General features: G+C 40.3%; 1 protein-coding gene across 2 annotated transcripts in view; it reads right to left on the reverse strand.

The window, feature by feature from the left end:
- Positions 1-202: 202 nt before the first annotated feature.
- LOC126412785 (pyruvate dehydrogenase protein X component, mitochondrial-like) overlaps positions 203-26,755 on the reverse strand; it is a 140,608-nt gene continuing 114,055 nt past the window's right edge. Inside the window, exons 9-10 of one of the 2 annotated variants that reach the window (XM_050082559.1) lie at positions 25,173-25,370; positions 203-588 (exon numbers count right to left, since the gene is read on the reverse strand). In XM_050082559.1, coding sequence (XP_049938516.1) covers positions 25,198-25,370 — 173 coding nt within the window. In that variant the 3' untranslated portion in view covers positions 203-588; positions 25,173-25,197. Of the gene's footprint in view, positions 589-19,460; positions 25,371-26,755 lie in introns of those variants that run through there. The other variant, XM_050082558.1, reaches the window with a different exon arrangement.

Consider the following 26,755-nt stretch of genomic DNA (forward strand, 5'->3'; position numbering starts at 1 on the left):
CCGTATTCTAACGCTCTAGACAACAAGAATTGATGTGGAGCTGATTTGCCAACTTCACACTGCTCTCATATCAGTTGACTTACTTGGTATGCACAGTCGATCTTCCTCTCTGGATAATCGGCCCCGTCAATCTCCAAAAACTTCTTCTCCAACGAATAAAGCTGGCTAAGACTCATGAAATAATTGGATACTCGCAGAATACTTTTAGTTTAGTCTTGGTATATTTCAACTTTCACAAAGAACAAAGTCACCATTTCTCACATAAATATTCAAAAGTTTGCAAGTCAACCAATTCGTCTCACATTAGACGCGATTAAATACAATTACAATAGTGTTGGTTTAACAACCACATAATTTACAAAAATGTCTTGCTTCTAGCAAGTCCAACATATGAATTACTTGAAAGTCTAATTTCGTTTCTTTATTTGTCTTTAACAATCATCACAGTCACTAAAAGCACAGAAAAATAAATAAACACTACTTGTTCTTCTCTACACTTACACTGAAACACTATGGATTGTACAGCAGGTATTTGTTGGCCACCATTTGGCCGCCGCATCCACAATTTGCTCGTGACTGTTTTTAGACCTGCACACACAAACATGCAATGCGCAGTAGGTCAGATTCATCTCTCTCACACTTCTAATTAAAATATCGTGTGTTTGAGATGGAGGAAGGGCAAGTGGTTCTAGAATTTATGCAGAAACTCTTGAAGCACTATGTATTCCTCCCCCTCAGACTGAACATATATTTTATAAACAATCATTATGTACATTGGTATCACATATAATAACAATTCATATTTCAACAGTATACCTTGTTCTTTTCATAACCGTAAATACCCTTTTTCTTATTACTTAGCTATTCCTTATTTTTTTCATTTTACTTTAATTATAAAATGTGAACATTGATTGAAATGTTGTAGTTAAGTTTTCTTATATCTAGGAATTGTGAGGACTAAACCTTTAGTTTCCAATCATAAGCTCCAGGTGTTTGTGACACTTGAGTACTTTATTCTTTATTCTAATTCCTTGTACTATTTTTTCCTTGGTATGTAATAGTGTCATTATTTATAGTAGTTGGTAGTCTGGAGGACTGTAAACTCACATAAAACATAATAATGCTAGTGACATATAGAATTCAAACTTACCTGAATAATTCTTATTAAATGTGACTCCTGCCACGATACTGTCCTTTTCCCCTAGGATCAGAACCTTTACCTTACATGTGGATTGACCCTATGAATTCACTTCCTCCTTCCATCCTGGTACATACGCCCCTTTATAAAATATCCCTACTCATCCGGCCACAGCTCATCCTGCCCTATATCTTTTGCAAATGCCGGGTACGCCTCCCTTATCCTTTATGAGTATGCCTCATAGTTCATTGCCCTTGTATGCATCTTTATGTACACTATAATCAAATATTTCCTGGTAAAATAAAAATCGATTTTACACTTCACTCTCACTTCTTAGTACCTCATTTAATACCCTAGAGTCCTCCTCTAATTTTCAACTTCTATACTCTTAGTAGATACTATGTCTACACATATTATTCAACTCATGGTAGATACTATGTCTACCTATTGTTCAAGCCCCTTTATCCTACTATTCATCAATTTATCCGACTATTCGCTACACAGACTTTTTTTAAATATGCATCACAATTTACTCCAGTCTGGTTTGCGTTCTCCTTCATTACTCATGCTTCCTGCTTATGTATACTCGTTGTAAGATCATCATAGTTTTTCTATACTTATGTACATATGCGATATGGAGGCTTTTCATGTAAATAAACAATGTAGAACCGTCATAATAAAAACAATGTGTGTAGCTTTCTAGATGTACATATATCTTCTCCCCTACAACCCTTGGTGGTTCTTACATCCTTCTAATCTGTGACTTCATTGTTTGTGTATTAGTATTTCTTTGTGTGAATGCGTAAGTGTGTTTGTGTGTTCTAATTCTTCGGCCTTCATATGTGAAAATAAGTTGTAGGATATTGGAAACCATGGAGACTAGGAAGGACTTCTGTGATAGAAGTATATGAACATGGAAAGAGGGAAAAATAGTTAGGTCCTCAAAAGAGAAGTAAGAAAGGAAAAAATATAAATGATTGCTAAGATCGAAGAAGAGAAAGAAGACAGCCCCAAAGACAGGAAACCCTTCCCACCCTCCTTCCCCAGGATCCCTGCCTCGCCGGTACTTGAGTGAGGAGCTGGAGGAGGTATGGTGTTAAATCGTCTCCTACAGAACAAACATTCCCACCTTCACCCTCCCCGAAGAAAATCTTAGCAACCCTATGGAAACGGCAAATGGTGAAGAACCAGTCACACTTGTTTGTGAGGGTTGTTTGAAAGGTGTGATGTGTGTTCTGTGTTATCCATGATTTATCTGTTGATGTAAATCTTGCTCTTATTTACACTACCCACCCCTTTCAAAATCAATACAAACCCTCCTGTCTACATCACATCTCATAAAAGGTATAAAATATTCTATACAAAATAGAACATTATATGCTATAGTATCATCATTATTTAATTATTCATCCAATATTATATGTTCTGCTAATGTAATATTCACTTCCATTCATTAACACAAATATGCATTAGAAAATATAAATTTGAACTCTGGACCAACTATGGCGGTACATCCGACAAAGAGTAATGCAGCTGTCCTAACGCCAACTCAGCGAGGACGGAAACCTCAAGTAATGCAAAAAGGCAAAAGCTGGCTTGACTATATTATATTTTGCATGAGAACAGTATTCCCATGACTGAGGGAGATAAGAACTGACCAGGCACCTAATATGTCCTGCCCCAAGGCTGTGCCCAATGTCTGAGATCGGAGACAACATGTGTGCAATTCTCCGCCTCATGCTGCAGCTGACCAAAGTCGGGACATCTAACTGACTGGAACAAGAAAATATCTTACCAGGAGCAATTTTGGATGACATAATAACAAATGCTCGCTGGTAAGGTTTTTACCAGTACCTCTCAGTGTGGGAGGATAGAATAGTTTAAGAGTTTGGGGGAATTCGGTGCAAGGAAATTATTAAAGAAGAAACACCGAAAACAACTCGGGACCCAACGGTCGTCACTCCACCTGTTAACTAAGAATGTTTATGTCCCTGGGGATATATGACTCTGCCCAGGTCCCATGGATCTGATATTGACTTCACTTGAGCAAGTGCAGACCAGTACTTCTCGTTAAATTTTGTTTGAATGTCTCCCCACTGCAAAACAATCACCACTTCCCTAGGAAACACAACATTAGGTGGCGATGCACTTTTTTCTACTTTGTTTTGGATAAGCTTGAATTCTTTCCACATGTCATCTGTAACCTTGCTAGTATCATTAAGTTTGGACGAAGCAATAGTTGAAACATTTCAGGAGGTTATACTCTCACTAACTTTTCGGTCTGTAATTTCTTCTGCCTGTTCCTCCAGACTACTTATATTTACTGTAGCAGAGTTATTCTCTCTTGGAAACTTCTTTCTACATTTTCTACTCATGTATTAATGCGATTGGATTATTGGTATTAATTCGCTATTCTTATCGACGCTCCCTTTTAAAGTATGCAGTCTCTGTTTTACAGCATCAAACTTAACATTATACACATTTTCAAATGATCCTAACCTCCCACTAAGTTCAGATTCCACATTATTACATTTACCTTCAATATCAAATTGTAACTTTTTTATCAACTCCTGAATTTGATCATTCTGTTTCTGACTAGTCAGTGAACAGTTGATTTAGAAGGAGGTTTAAAGAGTTAGTTACTTCATTCTTTAATTCTAATTTCAAATGCACTACTTCATTATTTAAATCGTCAAATTCAGTGTTTAAAGCCCCCCTTGCTTTTGCATAGACTACCAAATTCTTTGCTTTGCAATTCTCCTTTGGCATTTAATAAATTTAATTGAGAATTTACTGAGCCTAGTTCTTTACTTAAAGTAGCATTTTGAGCAGTTGAAGCTGCACTCTGGGCATCTAATGTAGCATTTTGAGCTTTTAAAGTTTCATTTAACTGTAAATTCTGGGCTTTGTTTAAATTTACTAATTCAGACCAATCTGGCACTTCCTTACTCACTTTCATAGCCATGGCTGCTTCTGAAGTTTCCCCAATTCTCTGTGTATTATCCATATTCCTATTAGTTTTAGACCTAGTAACGAATGAACTCTAAGTATAATAACTACACCAATAAAAGTCACTCTATTGTTTGTATCCCTCCTTGCTAAGGTACTAAAGTTCTATTTTGCGCTCACCCGGCGTAGAATTCTCCCAACGTAGGTAAGCGGATGTGATGGCAATTCAACACTGGTGAACAGCAAGCTGGTGGCGTCAGATGTTGGTGTCAACGTCGGCATCGGTAAGCAGCCGTGGAAGCAGGTCAGCACCAGTGAACCGCAACTGGTGCCAGTGGCGTTGGATGTTGTTTCTGCGTCGGCATCACTGCGATGTGTGTGAGTTGTATACTCCACCCACTGGATCTTCTTAGTTGAATTATTCTCATCATATCTCTTCTTAGTCTTCTTTCCGTTCTTTTAACGTTATTACTTCCTTACGTCTTCTCTTTTGTTGCATCCACATTTTTTTCCATTTGATTTTTGGATTTAATCAAATTACACAAAACAGCTCTCGTCTTGCTATATCTGGTTGCTATGGCAACACATCATATCTTCTTCTTCGATTTCTTCTCAAATTCCCATTTTTTTTTTCCGAGTCCTTTTCACTGGTCACCATGCTCTAACGCTTTTTGACGATAGAATGTATGCAGTACATATACAAACTTTATGTTTTCACCAATTAATGATGTATTGGAGTATGTAGAATAACATTCTTGCATTCCACATCTAAATATCTCCATCTTCCTGTATTTCCTCGTATTTTGAGCTTTAGGAACGCATTAAATAAACATTCATAAGCGACTTGGTTTAAGAACGACTCGCAATTTATGAACATGTCTTGCTTCTAGGAAGTCCAACACATGAATTACTTGAAAGTCTAATTTCATTTCTACATTTGTCCTTAACAATCACCACAGTCACTAAAAACACAGAATAATACATAAATAATACATAAACACTCCTTGTTCTTCTCTACACTTGCATTGAAACTCTATGGATCGTACAGCCGGTACTTGTCGGCTGCCGCATCCACAGTTTGCTCGTGAATGTTTTTAGACATGCACACACATGCAATGCAATGCATAGTAGGTCGCATAGTGGCATAGTAGGTAGGATTGGTCTCTCTCACACTTCTCTTTAAAATATCGTGTGTTCAAGACGGAGGAAGGCCAAGTGGTTCTAACATTTACACGGAAATTCTCAAAGCACTACAGTATTTAGCCATATTTGTAATTTTTCCTTTAGAAATGGTCAGTTTCCTGAACGATTAAGGGGCTCAGTAGTAAAGCTGCTTTATAAAAAGGAAGAAGCAGATAATGTAGACAATTTTAGAACTATTTCTATGCCGTCAGTGTTTGTTAAAGTTATTGAAAAGGCTGTGTATGTAAGCATAATTGATCATTTTACATCACATAACTTGCTATCAAATGTACAGTTCGGCTTTAGAAGTCATTTAACAACTGACAATGCTATATTCTCTTTTCTCTGCGACATACTGGATGGGTTAAACAAAAAGTTTTGAAGGATAGGCATATTTTTTGATTTAACTAAGGTGTTTGATTGTGTTAATCAGAAAATATTGCACCAGAAGTTGGACCATTACGGAATATGGGGAGTAGCTCACAATTGGTTCACCTCTTACTTTAACAACAGACAGCAAAAGGTCACAGTGTTGAGAATGGCTGTGATGTGGTGTCTGAGTGGGGTACAGTCAAATAGGGGGTGCCCCAGGGATCAGTGTTGGGGTCACTCCTGTTCCTTATTTGCATAAATGATATGCCCTCTAGTATTATGGGTAACTCTAAAATATTTCTGTTTTGCTGATGACACTAGCTTGGTAGTAAAGGCTAGGTTTCAAATGGTGCAATTCAAGATTTACGTTCATGGCTTGTAGAAAATAAAGTAATGCTAAATCACGGTAAGACTCAGTTTTTATAGTTTCTAACACACAATTCAACAAAACCCGACACTTTAATTTCAGTGAATGGATATGTGATTGTTAAACTGAACAGTTCAAATTTCTGGGTCATCAAATAGATAGTAAACTGTCATGGAAAACCCATGTTCAGGATCTTGTTCAAAGATGCTGCCATTTTTACCATTCGAACGGTATCTGAAGTAAGTGATTGTTCGACACGAAAATTAGTCTACTTTACTTATTTCCATTTGCTTATGTTGTATGCTATTATATTTTGGGGTAACTCTTCTCATTTTAAAAGGATATTTCTGGCTCAGAAAGAGGTGGTTCGGGCAATAAGTTGTGTAAGTTCACGAACCTCTTGTTGACCCCTGTTCACTAGTCTGGGTATTTTGACATTGGCCTCTCAATATATATATTCTTTACTGTTGTTTCTTGTAAACAATGTCAGCTTATTCCCAAGAATAATGCAATATGTCACAGAGAAAAGAGAATATAGCATTGTCAGTTGTTAAATGACTTCTAAAGCCGAACTGTACATTTTAATGTTGGTTAATACTAGGCAGAAACCAAAACTGCATTTGGATTAGACTTCCTTAACTCTTGTGCAGAAAGGTGTGCAGTATACTGCTGCATCCATTTTCAATGAGCTACCACAAGAATTCAAAAATCTTAGCAGTAATCCACATGCTTTCAAATTTAAACTGAAGGGTTTCCTCATGGGTCACTCCTATTCTGTTGAGGAGTTCCTTGAAAAATTAAGCTGATTCCTGTGTTATATTGTTGACTGCATGTACTTAAACTCATGGCTTGACCTTTTCTGGGTTCATAAACATTTATTTTTATCTGTTATTACTTTTATGTTGTAATTTCAAGTAATGACATGTTCCATGACCTTTGAGATTTTCTCTGCAATTTGGTCCTATTTTATTTATTTATTTATTTCCTGGTCCAAGAATAAGTTTCGTACATTGTTTGTACATGTGATATAGGATAGTGGTAAACCTAGTTAGTTTACAATACAGTAGTCATTTTGACTACATTGTTGACATAATAAAATTGCATAATAATGTAGGTTGGTGTACTACATTACTTCTAGATGTGATAATAGCAGTTATTAAGTGAGATGACATGATAAGCACAATGTAAACTATATTATGAATTGACAAATTAGTGAAATTTGGTAAATGAGGTTTACTTATTATGATGTTCCATAAACTTGGACAAAGAATAGAAGCAGTGGTCATGCAAGAACTGTTTTAAGTTTATTTTAAACGCATTTAATGTTGGTATGTATTTTAGGTAAGAAGGCATATGGTTATATAACATAGCTCCAGAATGATACACTCCTCTTTTGCATAAGTTTGTATTTACTGTGTTCCTGTGTAGGTTCATCTTCTGTTTAGTTTCATATGTGTGTATATCATAGTTGTGTTTGAAGAGATTTTCCTTTTTTAAGATGCTCCCTTTTGTGAAAATTAGTGTTTCGTACATATGCACAAGCAAGGCAGTGGCAATATTTTCAGAGTTTTAAAAAGGGGTCTACAGGAATCCCTACATTTAGCTTTTTTCATCACCCTGATAATCTTTTTCTGTATTTTAAATGTTTTTGTAGTATTTGTGGATTCCCCCAAAAATTATTCCATACATAAGTAGTGACTGTGTACTGCAATGATACATTGCCAGCACTGGTGAGCAGCTTGTATTTTGAGAGAGTATCCTAACAGCATATGCTAGTGAATTCAGTCTCTCATTTAAATTGTTTAGGTGTACCTCCCACTTCAGATCTGCCTGAACATGTACACCTAGAAATTTTGTATGACTGACCTTCAATACATTTTTTCCTTCGATAGTGAATAAAGGGTTTGCAGGCTGGATATTTGTGTGGTATGAAAGTTAACTGCCACAGTTTTTTCAGAATTTATGATGAGCCTATTGGTCTTGAACCAGTGTGTTAAGGTACGCATAACTGATGCTGCAGCCTCCTGCAGATTTTCCTCATTCTGTGATTTAATTAGAATATTAGTGTCATCTGCAAACAGTGCAGTAGTTCCATCGTGTATTTTACTAGCCAAGTCATTTACGTACAGCAGAAATAGGACAGATCCTAGAACTGACCCTTGTGGGACTCCATACTTGATTTTCTTCTCATCACTGAAAAAAACTAGAATTTTTTTTGTGTTTCACTATCTTTGTGTTATATTTCTGCAATCTGCTGACGATTTCTGAGGTACGACTGGATCCACTTTTCAGACTGGCCTCTAATTCCATAATTACTTAATTTACACAAGAGAATGCCATGATCAATTACATCAAATACTTTACTTAGATCCAGAAATATCCCAGATACATGTTGTTTATCATCCACTGCTGTTAATACTTCATTTAAGAAGGCAAAAATTGCTGACTGAGTTGACTTCCCACCTCTGAACCCATGCTGGGAGTCACTTATCAGCCTCTCTTTATTTAAGAAAACTGTTAATCTTCTAAGGGGCATTTTTTCCATAATTTTGCTGAAGCCTGATAAAACTGAAACTGGTCTATAATTAGCTATATCACTTTTTGCACCCTTCTTATGCAAAGGTGTTACTTTTGCAGTTTTTAGATTATTTGGAAATCCACCACTTTCAAAAGATGAATTTACTATGTCTGTTAGTGGTTCAACAATAAATGTTGCACTAGCTTTGATAATAGCGTCTGGTATCTCATCAACACCCACTGAATATTTATTGGGTAATTCTTTTAGGATTCTTGACAGTTCCTCAGGTGTTGCTGGATACAGGAATAATGGGTTTGAATAATTTTTTTTATCTGAGAGACTGGTTGGCTGTTTGTCATCGTGTGTGTTTATTAACTGCTGTGCTATATTTGCAAAATAATTGTTGAAAGCACTAGCAAATTGTTTGGGGTCAGTTAGTTTATTATTATTCATAATCAGCTCTATATTACTGTGATTTACTGGCCTGGTACCCATTTTTTTCCTTATAATTTGCCCGGTTGCTTTAGTTTTATTCTTGGAATCACACAATATTTTGTCATTTTCTAGTTTTTTTGCTTTTGAAATAACAAGGCCTTTTTTTTTGTATCTTTTGAAATATGCAATAAAGTCAGGACTGGTATTATGCTTGGAGTACTCATACACTCTCCATTTATTTTGACATGATATCCTTATCCCTTTTGTAATCCACTTGTTTGTTTTTTGAGTAGAGATCAACATAGTTATTTTCTTGGGAAAAGCCATTTCAAAAAAATGTTGGACTGTAGCCATAAACTTATCATATTTCTCATTGGTCTCATTACAGTCACATACATCTTTCCAACTTTCATCCTCTACGAGAGAACAAAAATATTCCACATTTTTTATACTGAAATTCCTTACAGTATGTTGTATTGGACTGGGAATTTGGTGTCCTGAAACATTCATTGCAAGAATTTGAGCATAATGATCACTGAAACACATGTTTACAACTCGTGTGCTATAGGCATATTTGCACGTATTTATCAAGATGTGATCAATAATAGATGCAGAGATAGGTGTTTCTCGAGTTGGGTCAGTTACCGTTGGATTGATGTTGAACGACTGTAGTAAATTTATAATGTCATCTCTGAATTTATTGGATTTAGAGAAATCAATATTAAGGTCACCACATATAATATATTTTTCTTGGCAGATTGAATTTCTTCCATGCGATTGTAAAACACTTTTTTGTCTCCATCTGGTGACCTGTATACACAAATAACTGTATTTTGCCTTGGTAGTTCAGCAATAGAGAGTGCTATATCTTTTTCACAGGACACTTTATGGTATTTAGTTAAACTATTGAATTCAATATTTTCTTTAACATATATGCAAGTACCCCCATGACTCGATATTTTCCTACAAAACATGCTTGCAAGTTTCAACTGAGGAAGGTACGTTTGCTCTAATATATCTTGTTTGAGCCATTGTTCTGTAAAACATAGTACAGAAATATCATTTACATCATTTAATATTATTTCTATTTCATTTAGTTTATTTGGGAGTGACTGAACATTTTGATGGAGTAATTTAAGATTAGGGACAGGGAAGGAATCATTTCTTACTTGACCACTCTCCTCACTATTTGAGCTAGTGTACTTAGTGGTAAAAAATTCTTGGATGGTATTCATGGTGTTTGCCGTGTGGCTTTCATGTTCACCGTTTGTGAGTTCCTGTCTTTATTCTGCCGATATGTTACCAATTTTCAATTTTTTCTGTCCTTTTTCACCCATATGTCCATTAACGACTGCCTTGATGCTGCATTTGATGGCTTGAAATTCGACCTAGTAGGACCTAAGTGTATTGTTATGACTTTTATTCGGGTTATTTTTTGTTATAAAACGGTCCATAGCTGTGTTTTTTCGTGGGTGACATTTTCACTTCGAGACTGGCACTTTCTATCTGATTGTCCGTTTGCATATGCTTTTTTCCTGTACCAGTACTTGGTTTTTCAGTTTTCGCCATGTGTATGAAAGAAGCAAGCTTATTACAAATGCGAATCTTTCTTTGTTTGGTCAGATATAAACCATGAATTGTATATTCATTTCTTTTCAGGCATTCGCTTTCGAAATTCACAGATAATCTTCAGGAGGAAGTTCGGGTCGGTTACACCAAACAACACTCCCATATTGCAGTAGTTCATTTATTCACCTGAACACATCAAAGGCTTACAGAGAACTGACATGGCGGAACTGCACAAAGATAGTGTTTAGCTTAGTTCAAAGACGATACTCAGATCGATGCTGGTGTTGATCTCATTGGCGCAACATAGGCCCCCCCCCCCCCCCTGCAGTACGGAGTACTCTTGAGAGGCCGGGGAGGGGGGGTGACTATGGCGTCGGCAGAGGTGGTCCACAGGAGTCAGACCACAGTCAGCTGGACAGAGTCGTCGGGGAGCTGCGTGGGAAGATGTCGTGAAGGAAGGTTCGGCCACCGAACCTGGAAGTCGTTGAAGCGAGCCAGGCGTCGTGCTGCGACAGGTAGGCCGGTGGTTTGCGGGAGGAACGGAGCGATGACGACGATGTCACCGGTGGGCGTGGCGAACACACGAAGCATGTTCAGGTCGATGTCGGGCGAGAGGGGAACACATTTCACCAGGTGGTAGGGAATGGCGGATGTTGTGTCATGAGCACCGGATGAAGGGAAACACACGACGAACAGTGTATCATCACTAGTATTATAGAGATGTCGTGGATTATGTCTGGGGGAACAGGCACAAACACCTCGAGCAAGGGCACGTTTAAGATGTGGGGGTGTGGGAAACCTCGACAGGGCGAGGCAGGCGACAGGCGAGAGGGACTGGCGAAGCTCCTGGCACCGAGGGCGTGATCATAGGTAAGCTCGACATGGGGAGCATGGGGTCACCGACTGAGTGCATGAGGCCGGAGTAGGGGGCGAGGTCGGAGGAGAGCTTGACGACTGGAGCTGGAAGTCACTCGACCGACTGTGTAAGTCCGACGTGGAGGGAGTGGTCGGAGCATCGTGAGCCACGACAGTGAGTGGCGTGGTTGTGGCATGAAGGGGGGTAGAAGCAGGCTCAACATGAGCAGGCTTAAGTCTGTTGAGAGAGACTGTAACAACTGAATCTTTTATCTGGATGTCATAGGTGTTGGCTGATCGCTGGAGAACTTGGTACGGGCCGGTATATGGAGGTTGGAGGGGAGCACGGACAGTGTCATCTCAAAGCATGATGTATTCGCAATTGCACAGACATTTTGGGACGTGAACCTTAGGGCGGGAATGGGTGGCGGGCGGAGGGATGTGGAGGTTGATGACGTGGTGTCTGACGCGGTCCACGAAGGAAGGTAAGTCAGACTGAAGGAGAGAAGCAGAAGGGCTCACGAGTTCACCAGGGAGAACAATGTTCTGGCCATATACGAACTCAGCTATTGTGCCTTTGAGGTCTTCCTTATAGATCACACGAATGCCAAGTAGCACAAGGGGAAGGGCTTCCGTCCATAGAGTGTCATGGCATCGAAGAGCCACTTTGAAAGTGCGGTGCCAGTGCTCTACTAGCCCGTTACTTTGCGGGTGATATGCTGTGGTATGGATGCGCCGGATGCCGCAAATGTTACAAATCTCATTGAACAGGGCCGACTCAAATTGTCTACTGTGGTCAGTCGTGATGATAGCTGGACATCCAAAACGCGATACCCATGACTCGACAAAAGCTTGAGCAACAGTTTCTGCCGTAATATTGGGGAGGGGGACAGCCTCGACGCAGCGAGTTGTTCGGTCGATAGACGAGAGAACATAACGAAAGCCGTTAGAGGGGGGAGAGGGCCGACAATGCCAATATCAATATGCTGCAAACGCCCAGGAGGGATCGAAAAGGCGGCGAGGGGGGGGGGGGGGTGAAGTGTGCTTGTGTACTTTGCATTGTTGGCACGCGACGCAGGAGTGTGCCCATTGCTGGCAATCCTTGTTGACATTTCTCCACACAAATCGCTCCGCTACGAGGCGGGTGGACGCATGAACACCGGGGTGGGGTAAATTATGCAATGCATTGAAGACAGCTTGACAGAGTGTGGTTGGGATGAGGGGGCATAATGTGCCCGTACTGTCGTCGCACCAGATCTCACCTGAAATGCCAGGGAAGGTGGTGCAGACGAAGTGTAGTGAAGAGGTAGAGTCTGAAATCAGGTTTTGTGTGTCCTCGTCGGCAGGTTGGAGGTTAGGCAGTTCAGAGAGGTCTAACAGCGAATGGACGGTGTCGACTTGTGAAAGGAAATCAGCAACTGTGTTGTCAGCACCCTTTATGTGTCCGACATCGGTGGTGAACTGAGATATGAAGTCCATGTATCTGAAGCGGCGAGGAGGCGGGTTTGTAATGGCCACAGCCAGGGGTTTGTGGTCCGTTAAAACATATAAAGGGTGTCCCTCAACATCAGTCTCAAAATGCTTGATCGCTTCGTATACCACAAGCAACTCCCTGTCAAACGCAGAATATTTCCGTTGTGCATTGGTGAGCTTGCGCGAGAAGAACTGCAGAGGCAAAGTCTGGCCGTCGATTGTCTGGCTAAGGACAGCACCAATGGCAGTTTCGCTCGCGTCTGTGGTGATTAAAAGTTGCGCATTGTGATGAGGATGCGCGATGGTGCAGGCCTCAGCAAGAAGATTTTTGAGGGCAGTGAAAGAGTCAATCATAGCAGGGGTCCATGGAACGGGCCGAGATCCAGAAGTGTTGGTGCCTGCCAAGGCATCCATCAGTGGAGCCTGAATCTCCACAGCCCGAGGCAGATGTCGGCGATAGTAATTAACCGTCCCCAGAAAGCGGTGGAGCTCTATGAATGACGCAGGTCTGGGTAGGTTTAATATTGTTTGTACTTTCTCAGAGGGTGGTGAAATGCTGTCGGCAGAGACTTGAAAACCAAGAAAAGTGACAGCGGGTCGATATAACTACAATTTGTTCTAGTTGGTCTCGATGCCTGCTGCCGAGAGAGTGTTCATAACAGTTTGCACATATCGAATGCTGTCCTCGACGAAGGAGCTGAATGCAAGAATGACATCAAGTTATGCAAAGCAGAATTTTAGGTCGAATAGCACTTAGTTGATGAAGCGTTGCCAGATCTGGGTTGCGTTTTTCAGACCGAAGGGCATGAATTGAAACTGAAATAACCCAATCGGGGTGGTGATTACTGTCTTCTCGGTGTCTTCAGGTGCCATGGGGATCTGGTGGTGGGCCCATTTGCAATCAATGACAGAGAACGTGGTTGCACCTGCGAGGGAACTGGTAAAGTCAGCAATGTTGGGTATGGGGTAGGTGTCCATAATTGTTCGTGTGTTTAATCGACGGTAGTCTCCGCACATGCGCCAGGACCCGTCTTTCTTGGGTGTCATGTGTATGGGCATGGACCAGCTACTGGCAGATGGTTCAATGATGCCAGAGCTTAGTAGTTCAGAAATCTGCTTTTTAAGGTCGGAGAGGCACTTGGGACAAGGTCGACGTGGTTTACTGGAGATCGGGGGACCTGGCATGAGGCTAAGCTTGTGAACCGTGCCGTTGGTGATCACGGAAATGTTGCCAGCAGCGAGGGAGGGGGTTTGTTTACGTGTGGCGGGTGGGGCGGGTCAGGCGTGGTCGTGGCGTTCGGAGCCACTCGGCAGATCCAACGGGAGCCGAGGTGGTTAAGTGTGCCAGGAGTCAACGCGACAAGATGGCCGCCGGCCCGAAGCAGTGGCACCGAGGTCAGGTGAGCTCGGTAGAGCTTGTGAGCCGTTAGTGAGTCCATTGTCTGAGGGCGCAGCCTGTGGCAGCACAGTTTGGCGAAGCACTAGGTGCGAGTGCACCGTTTGTGTTGCCAGTGGCGGTCGCATGGCGGCGCATGGGAGCCGAAGTTGCATAGTTAGAGGTACTGTCCGCAAGGGAAGGGGTAGGAGCTGTCAGTTCGGGAACATGTGATGCTCGTTGCACATGCACACTCGTGTCTGGCAGAGTATCAAATGCTGCCATGTTAGGGGGGTATGGCCCTGTGGAACTGTCAGTACACGTTATGGCAGACTTGATAGCACAGTTGCGAGGGGCAGCGGGAAGTAAGCTCACGGAGGCTTGATTGCTGGGACTACAAGCAGATTCGGCACACTTGCCGACCTTGCTTTGTCCTTGCTGCAGTATCTGTAATTCCTTTGCTGCATAGGAGAGCTGGAGCTGTGTTTTGTGGAGCTGGAGGGAGAGCTCGAAGTTTTCCTTGCATAGGCGAGCGACGTGTTCGAGGTCGACAAGGCGCGTGGTTTCTTATAACGTCGTCGACAGAGACGAGCATGTACGGATGAGATGAGCCCAGATCGATTTGTCACGGGGGGGGTTTGCTCGACGGAGCACAGGGGTAGTGAGTCTTGGACGGGTGATGAAACACTGTGTTTCGCACTAGGTCTGGTGAAAGTTTGTGGTGTCACAAGAAGTCAATGCCTAGTATAGGTTCGTCAATTTCACACACTCAAACAGTCTACTCAAGTTTGCAGTTTGCGGAGAGTGAGACGATGTGGGAAGTTGAACCTGAGCATTGTAGTTTAGTTGAATTCATGGCCTACAGTGAAGTATGATGACGACAGATGTTCGACAACGCTAAGGACATAGGCAGCAGCGAAACATCGGCACCTGTGCCACTAGGAAAAGGTATCCCGTCGAAATGTCTTTAATGTAAAGTCGTCCGCAATTATCCGGTCGTTCCTGGACAGAATGTAGCACTAGGGGGTGCCTGTCACGTTGTGCGCAGGAGGTGTTTGGGAAGTAGCAGGGTGGTCTGCAGTTCCGTGCCGCCTCACCAAACCGTCTGTGGAAGTAATGGTATGGGTAGTGCAGTTGCATTTCCTGCGGAACGTTCGTTACCAGTGGCGGTGGCCGAGGTTCGGTGGCCGCAGTAGGCTCAGTTGTAGGTGGGGCGTGACAATGGGCAGAGCCAGTGATGTCCCAGTAGCTTGTTTACTGCTTTCCAGAGTGAGCGGAACGGTTGGCACAGTGCGGCCCCGGCCGCAAGACGATGAGCCTGAACCTGAGACTTGTCAGGTAGGCAGTGGCTGGCGAAATAGATCAGTAATGCATCGTGTAGCTTGTCAGCAATTGTCACTGTTTGCTCGACAGGTTCAGGAGACCTCTGAGCCAGAGCAAAGCGGATGTGCGGAGATAGTTTATCTGACCAGATGGCGAGGAGAGCTGTGTCAGAGATTAGATCAGCGCTGACCAGAGCACGTAGCCGTCTCCAGAGCTGGGAAGTTTTGTCGTTGCCTTTTTTGCTGTCTCAGTTGAGCGCGCAAGCCGACATAGAACTGTCTTTTTGGCTAGAGTGTACCGGGTAGCTGAGTCCGGGGCATCGACCAGGTCAGCAATCAAGTCCTCCTGGTCATGCAGGTGGGTGATGAGGCACAGAAATCTGGTTGACTCGTCGAGTTTGTAATGGTTGAACACTTTGTCCACAATTTTGAACCAGGTTGTTGCCCTGTCGGGATTAAACGGCGGCAGCATCAGTATGCGTTGTAGAATGTTCGAAAGAACAGGTTGAGTTGAATTCGTCGGGGCACTGCCTGGAACGAGCTGTTGTTGCTGTAGTAGTGTGCCTCCAGGGGATGTGGTGACGACAGCCGGTCGGGTGGTAGCGTGAAGGTGACGCGTTGTGGTTGAGCGTGATCCATTGTGACATGGAGGGCCAACACGGGTGAGACACCGTAATGTGTCGATTGCAGTTGCAGAAGCTCAACATGTTGCGGGTGTGTTCGGATTGACGTGTCGCGGAAGACCAATGTGGATGAGGCACTAAGGTGTGCCGAGAACGGTAATGGAAGCTCGATTGGAGCCGACGCGGGGGCGACAGGTGAGAAAAGTTCAACGTTTGAAAATGCGTGTTAGTCCACGGAAAGCTCGACGTACGATCAGAGCCGGGGCACCTGTGTTGCAGGGAGGCTGCGGAGGTGCGGGCTGTCCAGAAGCACAGTGTGGAAAATGATGTCGAACGCCGGACAGAATGTGTGAATGTTCACTGTTCATAGTCACTCCACTCAAAACGGTGTGAGGATAAGGTTAATGTTGTGGCACAAAACTCTGAGGCGTAGCAGTGGGACGGAGATGGAGGTCAGGCACAGATAACAAGCTATAGTCCCTGTTGCATGCCGAGGTATCGAAGCAGGAAGGAATGTGCTGATGCTGAACCAAGGCAGGCGCGGGCGTGGTCAGATGCTGAAGAGGTTGACCTGTGAACAAAGCAGTTCTGGCCACGTGGCAGGAATCCGCATGGTGCTGCACGGATTGCGCCGTGGCAAATCGTTGTCCAACAAAGCATTTGCAGAAATTGGCATTGCTCCCACACTGCACGGAGATCCGTAAGAGGTCTGCACCGTTGATGAGGGAGGGCACATGTGGTGGGAACAAAGGCGTCTGATAACCAGTCATGCACACTTCTAACATCACCTATTGTTGCAGGATCGAAAACGTCCAGTGAAATCGGCGTAATCGTCGAGTGAGAGGCATCGTGTTGCAGTCCTGGCGGGTGTACATCGCCCGCAACACGATGCATGTCGATCACAAAATCCGGCATTAGGCATTGAGCCGAAGTCATTGTTCGAATGCTGTGTTGATGTAATACATGTGAAAATAACCGACGCGGACACAGTAAAACGGCGAAAACGGAAGACGTTACAACTCGGGGTCACCAGTGAGGAGGAAGTTCGGGTCAGTTACACCAAACAACACTCCCATTTTGCAGTAGTTCATTTATTCACCTGAACATGTCAAATGCTTACACAGAACTGACATGGCGGAACTGCACAAAGATAGTGTTAAGCTTAGTTTGAAGACGATATTCAGATCGACATGCCACAATCTCTTCCTACACACGTCTGTGGCAGTGTTGATTTTTTCTAACAAAATGCAGTTTGCAGCTTTGATTTTTCCATTTAGATCTTGTGCGTCATGTCTAAGCGGTATTGGAAGAATTATTACATTTTTTTGTGTGAGTTTAAGTACGTATTGCAAAGAATCTTTCATGTTCCTCTGCAATTCTTCCAGAGGTTTATCAGTGTCATTTGTGCCACCAATAATGATTTTAAAGTATCGTTGACAGAGAAGTCATCAGTTAATTAGTCTGCATTTTTCACAACTTCATTAATTCGCGCCGCAGGTATTATAATACGTTGCTCACTGAATTTTTTGCCTAATTCGTCTTGTAGTATACTCCCACAGTTTCTGCCATGGCTGTCGCTTAAAACAAGAACTTTATTTCCTTTTCTAGCAGTTGTTCGAGGCATAACAGATCGCGAGTTTTCACACGAAACATGGATATGGTTTTTCATTGCATTTTGCTCATTATGAGGTATTTCTGCTTCTGAATCCTTGATTTTAATCTTCATAGCACTGAAACTTCCTGGCAGATTAAAACTGTGTGCCGGACTGAGACTCGAACTCGGGACCTTTGCCTTTCACGGGCAAAGGTCCCGAGTTTGAGTCTCGGTCTGGCACACAGTTTTAATCTGCCAGGAAGTTTCATATCAGCGCACACTCTGCTGTAGAGTGAAAATTTCATTCTAGATTCATAGCACTGTTTTCTTCTTGCAACACTTTTTTAACTTCGTTCTTGATCACTTGAGACCACTCGTCGGGAAAGGGCATTGTTTCCGGCGGAATTTTCGGCGCACTTTTCTTTATCAGCTGTTCGTTCACATTTTGGTTTAGTAATATCCATTTTTGGTGTACTGATAATAAACTGTAGACTGGATACTCGTTTGTGTAATTTCGATATTTCGTCCTTACAAGTTGCACACGATTTCTTTTTACTGGCAATATTTACATTTTTCTGAGGAGATGCATGACATACTTTTGTACTGGCCGCCATATTGTACATAAAGTCAGCAAGACATGAGGGAAGAGCTATCAGCCATTTCTGCAGTGACTACACAAAATGTTTTGAACTGTGAAAGCACTAGTGGGACAAATGTATTAGCTGTAATGAAGAGTATTTTAAAGCGAATAAGGTTGTTTTTTTAAACAATTTGAAAGTATATACCTTTTAAAAAATAATTCTAGGTTTCTTTATGCCCCTCGTACATACCTCCATGCGGGCCCTAATTTCTCTACAATCTTAACTGCACAGTCCTTACACTATATTCATGGTCCTTAGGCAAAATGTATGTTGGCGGCAGTAGAATCATTCTGCAGTCAGCCTCAAAAGTCTGTTCTCTATATTTTCTCAATAGTATTCCCAAAAAGAATGTTGCCTTCCCTCTAATGATTCTCATTTGAGCTCCCAAAGCATCTCCATAATACAAGCATGATATTTCTTATTAAATCTAATGCTAAGGTATTATTTTATAATTTTCTGCTTAAGTTACAGAAATAAAAATTCTCTCTCATAAGGCACAATTCTTTTTTCTAAATGTCTTCCTCTTCTAAAGTACTTGAGATATTAATTTTCATAAATTATTGTTAGATTTCTTGAATAAGAAAGATAAACAATAGAAAATTCAGGATGGAATAATGACAATATTATGAAAAGGATAGATTGCTACTCACCATATGGAAGCAATGTCGAGCTGCAGACAGGCACAACAAAACGACTGATAATAATGTGATCTTTCGACTAAAAGGCCTTCTAAAGTAGACCAACCACACACACACACACACACACACACACACACACACTGTCTCTGGCCGTTCAGGTATGAATGTTCGCCGTTCTGGTATGAATGTTCACGTGTGTGCGCGCAAGTTGAGCTTGTGCGAATGTGTGTTTATTGTCTACTTTGGAAGAAGGTCTTTTGACCAAAAGCTCACGTTTATCAGTCTTTTTGTTGTTCCTGTCTGCAACTCAACAACTCCTCTATATGATGAGAAGCACTTTATCCTTTTCATAATATTGTCATTAAATGGCATAGTAATACAATTGAATACCACAGTAACGGAACACAACTTTACTTGACTGAAACAGCTGTATTTGCTTTTCTATTTGCAGCACTACATGTTATTACATTTTGAGTACATTCTTAAATTTACGAAAGACCTTTAATACCGTCGCTCACAGTATGTTATTTAAAAAGAGCAAAATTTAGGAATTAGGGTGGCAGTGCATAGCTGGGATAAATCCTACTGCCATGAAAAAACAAAGGAATGGACAGACGAAAATGGCATAGTTAATCACCCACTAGTCTGATTTATTAACTGTCAAAAAATGTCCCTCAAGGTTCCATATTGGGCCCAATTCTGCTTCTATGTACAAAAATTACTTAAACAAAAATAATGGTAGAATGAAAACTATTCCAAGCTGCAGATCAAACCATGTCTTAAATTACAGAAACTATCAGAGAATAATTTGAAAATCCATTAAAGCTGATACAGAGTATAGAGTACTGCAGTTAGATGAAACACTTTAGTTCTAACAAAAAAAAAAGACATCAGCCAAACTCCCTATTAAACTAATGGACAAAAAGTTATCAGAAAATACAATACTTCCCAGCATTATGATACAACAAAACATAAAATGGAATACTTGCACTGACTCTAAATTGAGAACAGGTTTCAAAATGAGAATACACAGCAACTGTCAATGTAATAAGTAATGGACTAAGTATTTTGCAAATATCAACTTGGTATTGAAATAAGGAATAGCATTTCCAGGAAACTGTGAGGCATTAATCATCTTGATCACAGAAAAAGTATAATTACAGTAAGGGAAAGAACAACCCAACAAGGACTTCACTAATTGTGCCACCATTTGAAAAGATGTGGATAATGCAATATTGCATACTATTATTTCTTGTTGGAAAATGTAGTGCTAATATTAAAAATGTATAGTTTTTCAGGAATGGTCCCACAACATTCATCCACTGGGTAGTTACAAATCTCAAGGACCAAATGCATAGATTAACCTCTGTCACTCCTTGATTAAATTTGTCATACTGCTCTAAAAGACTGCAATATCAATTACATACATTAATTTTTTTGTACTTCTTTCACCATGTTTTATGTCTTTTGGGATATTTGTGGAAAGCAAGAATATTCTACTATGCAAAGAACACGTGGAGTTATCTATTTACCAGTGAAATTGAAAAATAAATGAATGACAAACACAGACACGTCTAGGAATCAACAGAGAACAAAAAAAATTAAAAACTAAAGAGGCACAGGTCTGGGATGACTACTTGTATTCTCTATTGCTGAATTTTAAGTTGTATATTTATTAGTTCATTTTCAATAGAAACATGTGCTTTCAGTTGTATGTTTTATATAGCATGTTATGAAAAGCCAAAGACATCACAATGAGAAGCTGAAGAAATAATTTCAACTGCTTATAAAAGTGAATTATAAATTTACTGCAAATTAATAGCCCAGTCCCTTTAAAAAATATAAACATTAATATTTTAATGTAACACAGCTTTTGCAATAAATAATTTGACTAGAATTTAGGATTCACCTGTATGTATGAAAAATTCAAAATATACAGATCAGCACTACTATTTTAAAATGAAGTTGAGGCTAACAAAAAGGACACACTGAATTGAACCATGTTTTGGTAATATTCCACCATCATAAAATAGTATGGTACAGTAAGAGGAGATAGAGAGAGAGAGAGAGAGAAAGAGAGAGAGAGAGAGAGAGAGAGAGAGAGAGACAGAGAGAGTATGTGTGTGTGTGTGTGTGTGTGTGTGTGTGTGTGTGTAAGGTGGGGGAGGGGGGGGTTGCAGTTAGAAGGGGAGTATTTAAAGATGTATACAATTTTGAAAGGTAAGTGTTTTTTCAACAGCTGTTTGAAGCCAATAAATGAATTTGCACATGAATCTGTAAAGTGTATACAAAATTGTAACATATGACTAGCACAAAAATTTGTATTTCATACAGATGTGTTTGAGCTGTGCATTGTACAGCTCACAGTGTGTGTGGATGACAAAGACAGTTTGCTAACATTCTTAGCTTCACTATGAGAAACAGAAATTCATCACACACTCAAAGAAAATGAAAAGTATGAACTGAGCTTAATAGTCTGTACTAAGCTTCTCTTTGAAGAAGGAATGTAAGAGAAGGCACCTAGGTGACGGGAACAATACAGCATCTTAAATAGTGTCAAAATGCACCACTATTCCAGCAGGCACAAACTCTTCATAAACACAAATGGTACAGGAATAACCTGCAACATCATCTGTTTTCTTACTGCTGTGAGTCACAACGATCTGGATATGAAAATTTCTTGCAAGATAATTATTTTGTTTACTTGCTACAGTTACATGACATGGCATGATGATCTATGTGTGACAGACTCCTGCACATTCAAACAGAGAAATATGTCAACAATAATTTCGTAACTGTTCCATTGGCTGTAATGGTTAAATCCCGTGACCACCGACATAATCAATCTTAATTCTGTATGGGGACAAATAAAATTCAGTCCTGCCAGATGAAGAAAGCTGTGCTTGTGAAAGCAATTTTTTTTTTGTGATTTGTGTGTGCCTGTTTCTGATATCAATAACAATAATATTGAACTCAACAAAAGGCTGCAGAATAATCTCTAATGGTGCAATATGCTATGGTGGTGAGACTTGATGCGTGTTGAACCCAACAGTGGAATTCATAAAAAGAAGGATACGATTACTGAGTATTATTAATTATTTTAATCACTAAGACCACACAAAACCTAAGATGCTTAATCATGTGTTCTCAAATATTTTTTGTAAAATTTCTTAAATATATGGCTTCCAAAGAGCTGCAATGCAACATTCCTTGAAAATGCAATGTTTACAAGAACTAACTGTTGGTGCAAACACAACTTCAAATATTCTTTCATTAAAACAGAATGAATCTCACATAAGCCATAATAAATTTCACGTACATGGCGTCTAAAGCTACAAAGATTCATTTACAAATGGCATCTATCACAGGTGACACAGTGACAAGGGCTTTATAATTACACTTGATGCAATTCAACTTGTATATGCACATCAGGAAACTTGATTACGGAGCTAAATTAAAGGAACTGTAAAAGATGGACAGGAGAAAGAAGTTAGGTATAAGGTTCTATCAGTTTCTATTTATCCATGAGAGAACATGGATCAAGAAGTTCAGAGGATGGAGAAACCATCAGTTCACTAGTGAGTAAGAAATACGATTGTACTTACAGTACACGGTTTACCTTCCTAGTTGCAATATATAAATCAGATCTTTTTTTTTATTTTAGAAATCAGAAGAAACTGATGTTAGCTATGAACACAAATACCTACAATTCAATAAATGCCACAATGTGAAAAATCACAGAAAAAAGAACTTGTTATAATGCAAAGTTCTAGATGGGATACAAATAATGGAAGGAGTAAAAGTAGCCGCTCTTCATGAAGTTGAGGTGTTGCTGGTCTTTATACCCTTCTCCAGCAGTAACTTCCATACACACACACACACACACACACACACACACACACACACACACACACACATTGTCCCAGTTGAATACATTGTCCTGTCACTGTCACTGTAACTTGACTGGTTTGTGGGGTTAGGTGAATGGAATGAATCACTGAAGATTGTAGACAGGAGTGGTTGTATGGACAGTTCCCATCTACATACTTCAGAGAAATTGTGTGGGGACAGAGGATCCAAACGGAACACATTTTTAACCAATCACTGGCCACCGTGTGGCCAACTCTTCTCTCAGCCACAGTTTGATGGTGCCCATCCACTTGGGCAGACACCTGGTCGTTGGACGTGCCAAGTGAAAAGGCTGTGCAAAACTTGCAGTATAACTGTTTTCATGACATTACTACCTTTGCAGGTTACCCTGTCTTTTACAGGAGAAAACATACTGCAGTGCCAGCACAATGTAGTCTGCTGGTACAACACGTGTGTGTGTGTGTGTGTGTGTGTGTGTGTGACAAAAATTCATAAAACTTTTCTGTGTTCCTCTTGTTGTCAGAGAGAACAAAGGCTACTACAAACTGCATCTACACCCCTATACACAGATTAACTGTGTACAGAAGGTCCTTTCTTAGGACTTAATTACCAGAGCCAAATATGTGCTGAAAGGGAATGAATTGTTCATCAAAAGGGAGGCAACAAAAGCTATCCATAAGAGAACTGAATGCATGTAATGTGGAAGATGCAGTTGCATTATAAAAGTCACCTGTGTGTAAAAATTAATATGGAATTGCTGTACTGAAACTTGAGAGTACTGTTTACATAATTTGGAGAGCAGTTAGAAAGATGAAGCATTATGTAGCTACAAAACGCATTTACAGAAGAGTCTCTTACGCCAGCCACAATTATCAAATACTCCAAAAAACAGCAGTCTGTGAGCTGCACATGACATCTGGATCAATAGGCTGCAAGAGCCATGATAATATGAAAGTTGGCAAAATGTTGACAACATAAATGGATCCTAGGGAAACAGTTACTGCTGATTAAATTTTGGTTCACTACCATCACGGACAACCAGGTCAAGCAATAAATCGAGCCAACAGTAACTGATACTAAATAAAGAAATTTCACATGTACCCATCAGCAAGAATGACTATGTTGTCTATCTGAAACACGCAAAACAGCTTTTCGGATCATTGCCTGTCCAGAAATACTGTTTATGACAATCTATGAGTTTATAAGGGTTTGGACATATTTTGTAGTGTTCTGTCTTAATGTAATCATGTTTGTCCCACATTCTACAAGTAATAATTATACACTTGGGTTCCTTTCTCATAACAATGACCAACTGGCACTAGTGCTTTTCACTTCTACCACACTTATTTCACAAGGGAAAACTTCAGTTCAGCTTTGGAGTGTAGATTGTGAAGTACAGCAATTACAGGTAAAGCCACCATTTTATTCACAATGGTGTCTGTTGAGCGTTCCCATAGTGGAAACTCTGAATGCAGTGTGAATTATACAGAGATATAATGTTCTTCTATGCAACTCTCATTCTATTACAAAACAGAAAAAAGTTTACACTCGATCCATTTATATGCAACTTCGCCATTTCCGTGGTAGTTACATTGAGACTTGCAACATAATCTTCATGAACAAGAACTTAAGGTTTCGTAATAGGTATTGGCAATGGAGGATTGGATTCCAGATGTTGTTAGCGCTTCCAGTTGCTTGGCAGTGTTTAGAGCAGAGGTACTTCATGTTACATATAGCTAAGTCTTAATTACTTACATTTGCCCATCATGAACAGTTAAAATTGTTTTATACGTTTGTACAGTTATCACATTCTACAGACCTAAAAGGTATACAAATTGCTTGCTCAGGTACCAATTTGAGCAATAAAATAAATCTGGCATTCATAACAACAAAATTTTGAATAATTTACACAAGCAACAAATGCATGTTCAAAGATTCACAAACAACAGTTCAGTCATACGAATTATTTCTTATGTACATTACACAGTCTACACAGTGTCCAAAGAACCTTCTTGTTTCTGGAATCAATCAAATAAATCAACATAAATAGGCAGTGCATATTGTTTCATATACAACACGAACAAGGACACTGTCACACAAAACATTAAAATAAATATATCTCCATTTAACAAAATGCTTACAACATATTCAACAACATCTTATTGTTTTTAACAACTGTTTGTAAGGATTTCACTAGTCAAAGAGTAATGGTCTTCAAAGTTCATTCTTCTGCCTCCCTGAAAATACCTACTTTCAAAATCATGCCTCTCTCTCTCTCACGAACTGAGTTCAGAACGAAGTCCTGGGGCACTACCAAGTAGCAGCACATTTGGATCATCAAGAAAATCACCAACAGCACGCAGAAACTGAGCTGCCACTGTATCCTCAATGGCACGGTTATCGTACGACAGTGTTGCCACCATGCGGGTCTCCGGTCGTCCTTCAGAGTCTGTAAAAAAGCCATCTCTTGTAACCCAAGATTTAAGACTACAAAGCCAATCTGCGAAAACCTTACTCTACAACATGGCAAGCAAATTAAATGAATAAGAAGCATGGAATAGGCAGTAGCTAATGGAGATGAAGACCACTTCTAGCATTATTTATTAATATCTTTCTGTATTGTATAATGAAAAGGGGAGGGGGGGGGGGGTGAAATTGTTAAATGATGAAAGTCAATATCCTCCTTCCCCTCTGTTAAAGTCAGTTTTAGTTACAAGTACTAGATTAAAATTGCAAATCCAACTTTATTTTTCTTCAGTTGTTAAATGTATCTTCAAATAAAAAAGTTTCTTTATTAGTTACTGTAACTATTTCTACATGACTTAAAAAAAAACTTATTACTTTCTTACATGTAAACATTCTGCATGTATGATGGCCTAAGCAGTCAAAACCTGGTTTGTAATCAAATAAGTGTAAATTCGCAGAGCACTGAGAAGGGTTTCCTAGAGGGAAAATTCACTTAATGCTATTTATCACTTAATACACCAACCTGATATTTACCAAACTGATATTTATCAAGGACCAGTTTTTCTGTATGCAGAAGGAACAAATGCCTATAGCTCCAGACTTCCATTCAAGACAAAGGCAAAACTTACTGTACTAGCTCCCTCAGTAATTTATCCACACAGTAACTCAATTTAATATGAATTGTCATGAGATTAAGGCTTGCCGTGGAATAGTATTTTTGCTGTTGCTTGAGTATGTTTGATATGCTCAAGTTTGAACTCTCATTTAGTATGGTGGTGTTGTTAGTGTCAACATTAGCATTAATATTCTGAATAGTCCTTTTGTCACTTGAAAGCCACAGGAGTGAAACCAATGCCAAATCATATAGGAAGGCATGTTTCCCAATTCTAATGTTAATTTCATTCCTATGACACTTTGCTTTCAGTAATGGAGGTATAATCCACCTGTGAAACAGGGATGCAATTAATGTAATACCATTTTAATTTGCCAAGAACAATTTATGCCCCATATGTCCAAACTTCGTGGGCAGGATAATATCTGTCATAGAACTCTGCCTGACTTTCGTTTGTGAGATAGGCAGTGTTACAAATGTTAACAGCAATACTAGTGTCTTTTGAGCCACAGCGGCATCAGGTAAGCATTCATCAATTTAACAGTTATAAAATAATGAACCATGAGCCTTGTCGAGGTGATGTGGCTTGAGTGCCTCAACGATACAGATTGCCACACTGCAGATGCAACCAAAACTAAGGGATATCTGTGGAGAGGCCAGACAAACAAGTGGTTTCTGAGGAGGGACAGCAGCCTTTTCAGTAGCTGGAGGGGCAAATTCTGGCTGCCTGACTGACTTGGCTTTGTACGGTCTTG

This window comes from Schistocerca serialis, chromosome 7 (assembly GCF_023864345.2).
Source record: "Schistocerca serialis cubense isolate TAMUIC-IGC-003099 chromosome 7, iqSchSeri2.2, whole genome shotgun sequence".
NCBI lineage: Eukaryota > Metazoa > Arthropoda > Insecta > Orthoptera > Acrididae > Schistocerca > Schistocerca serialis.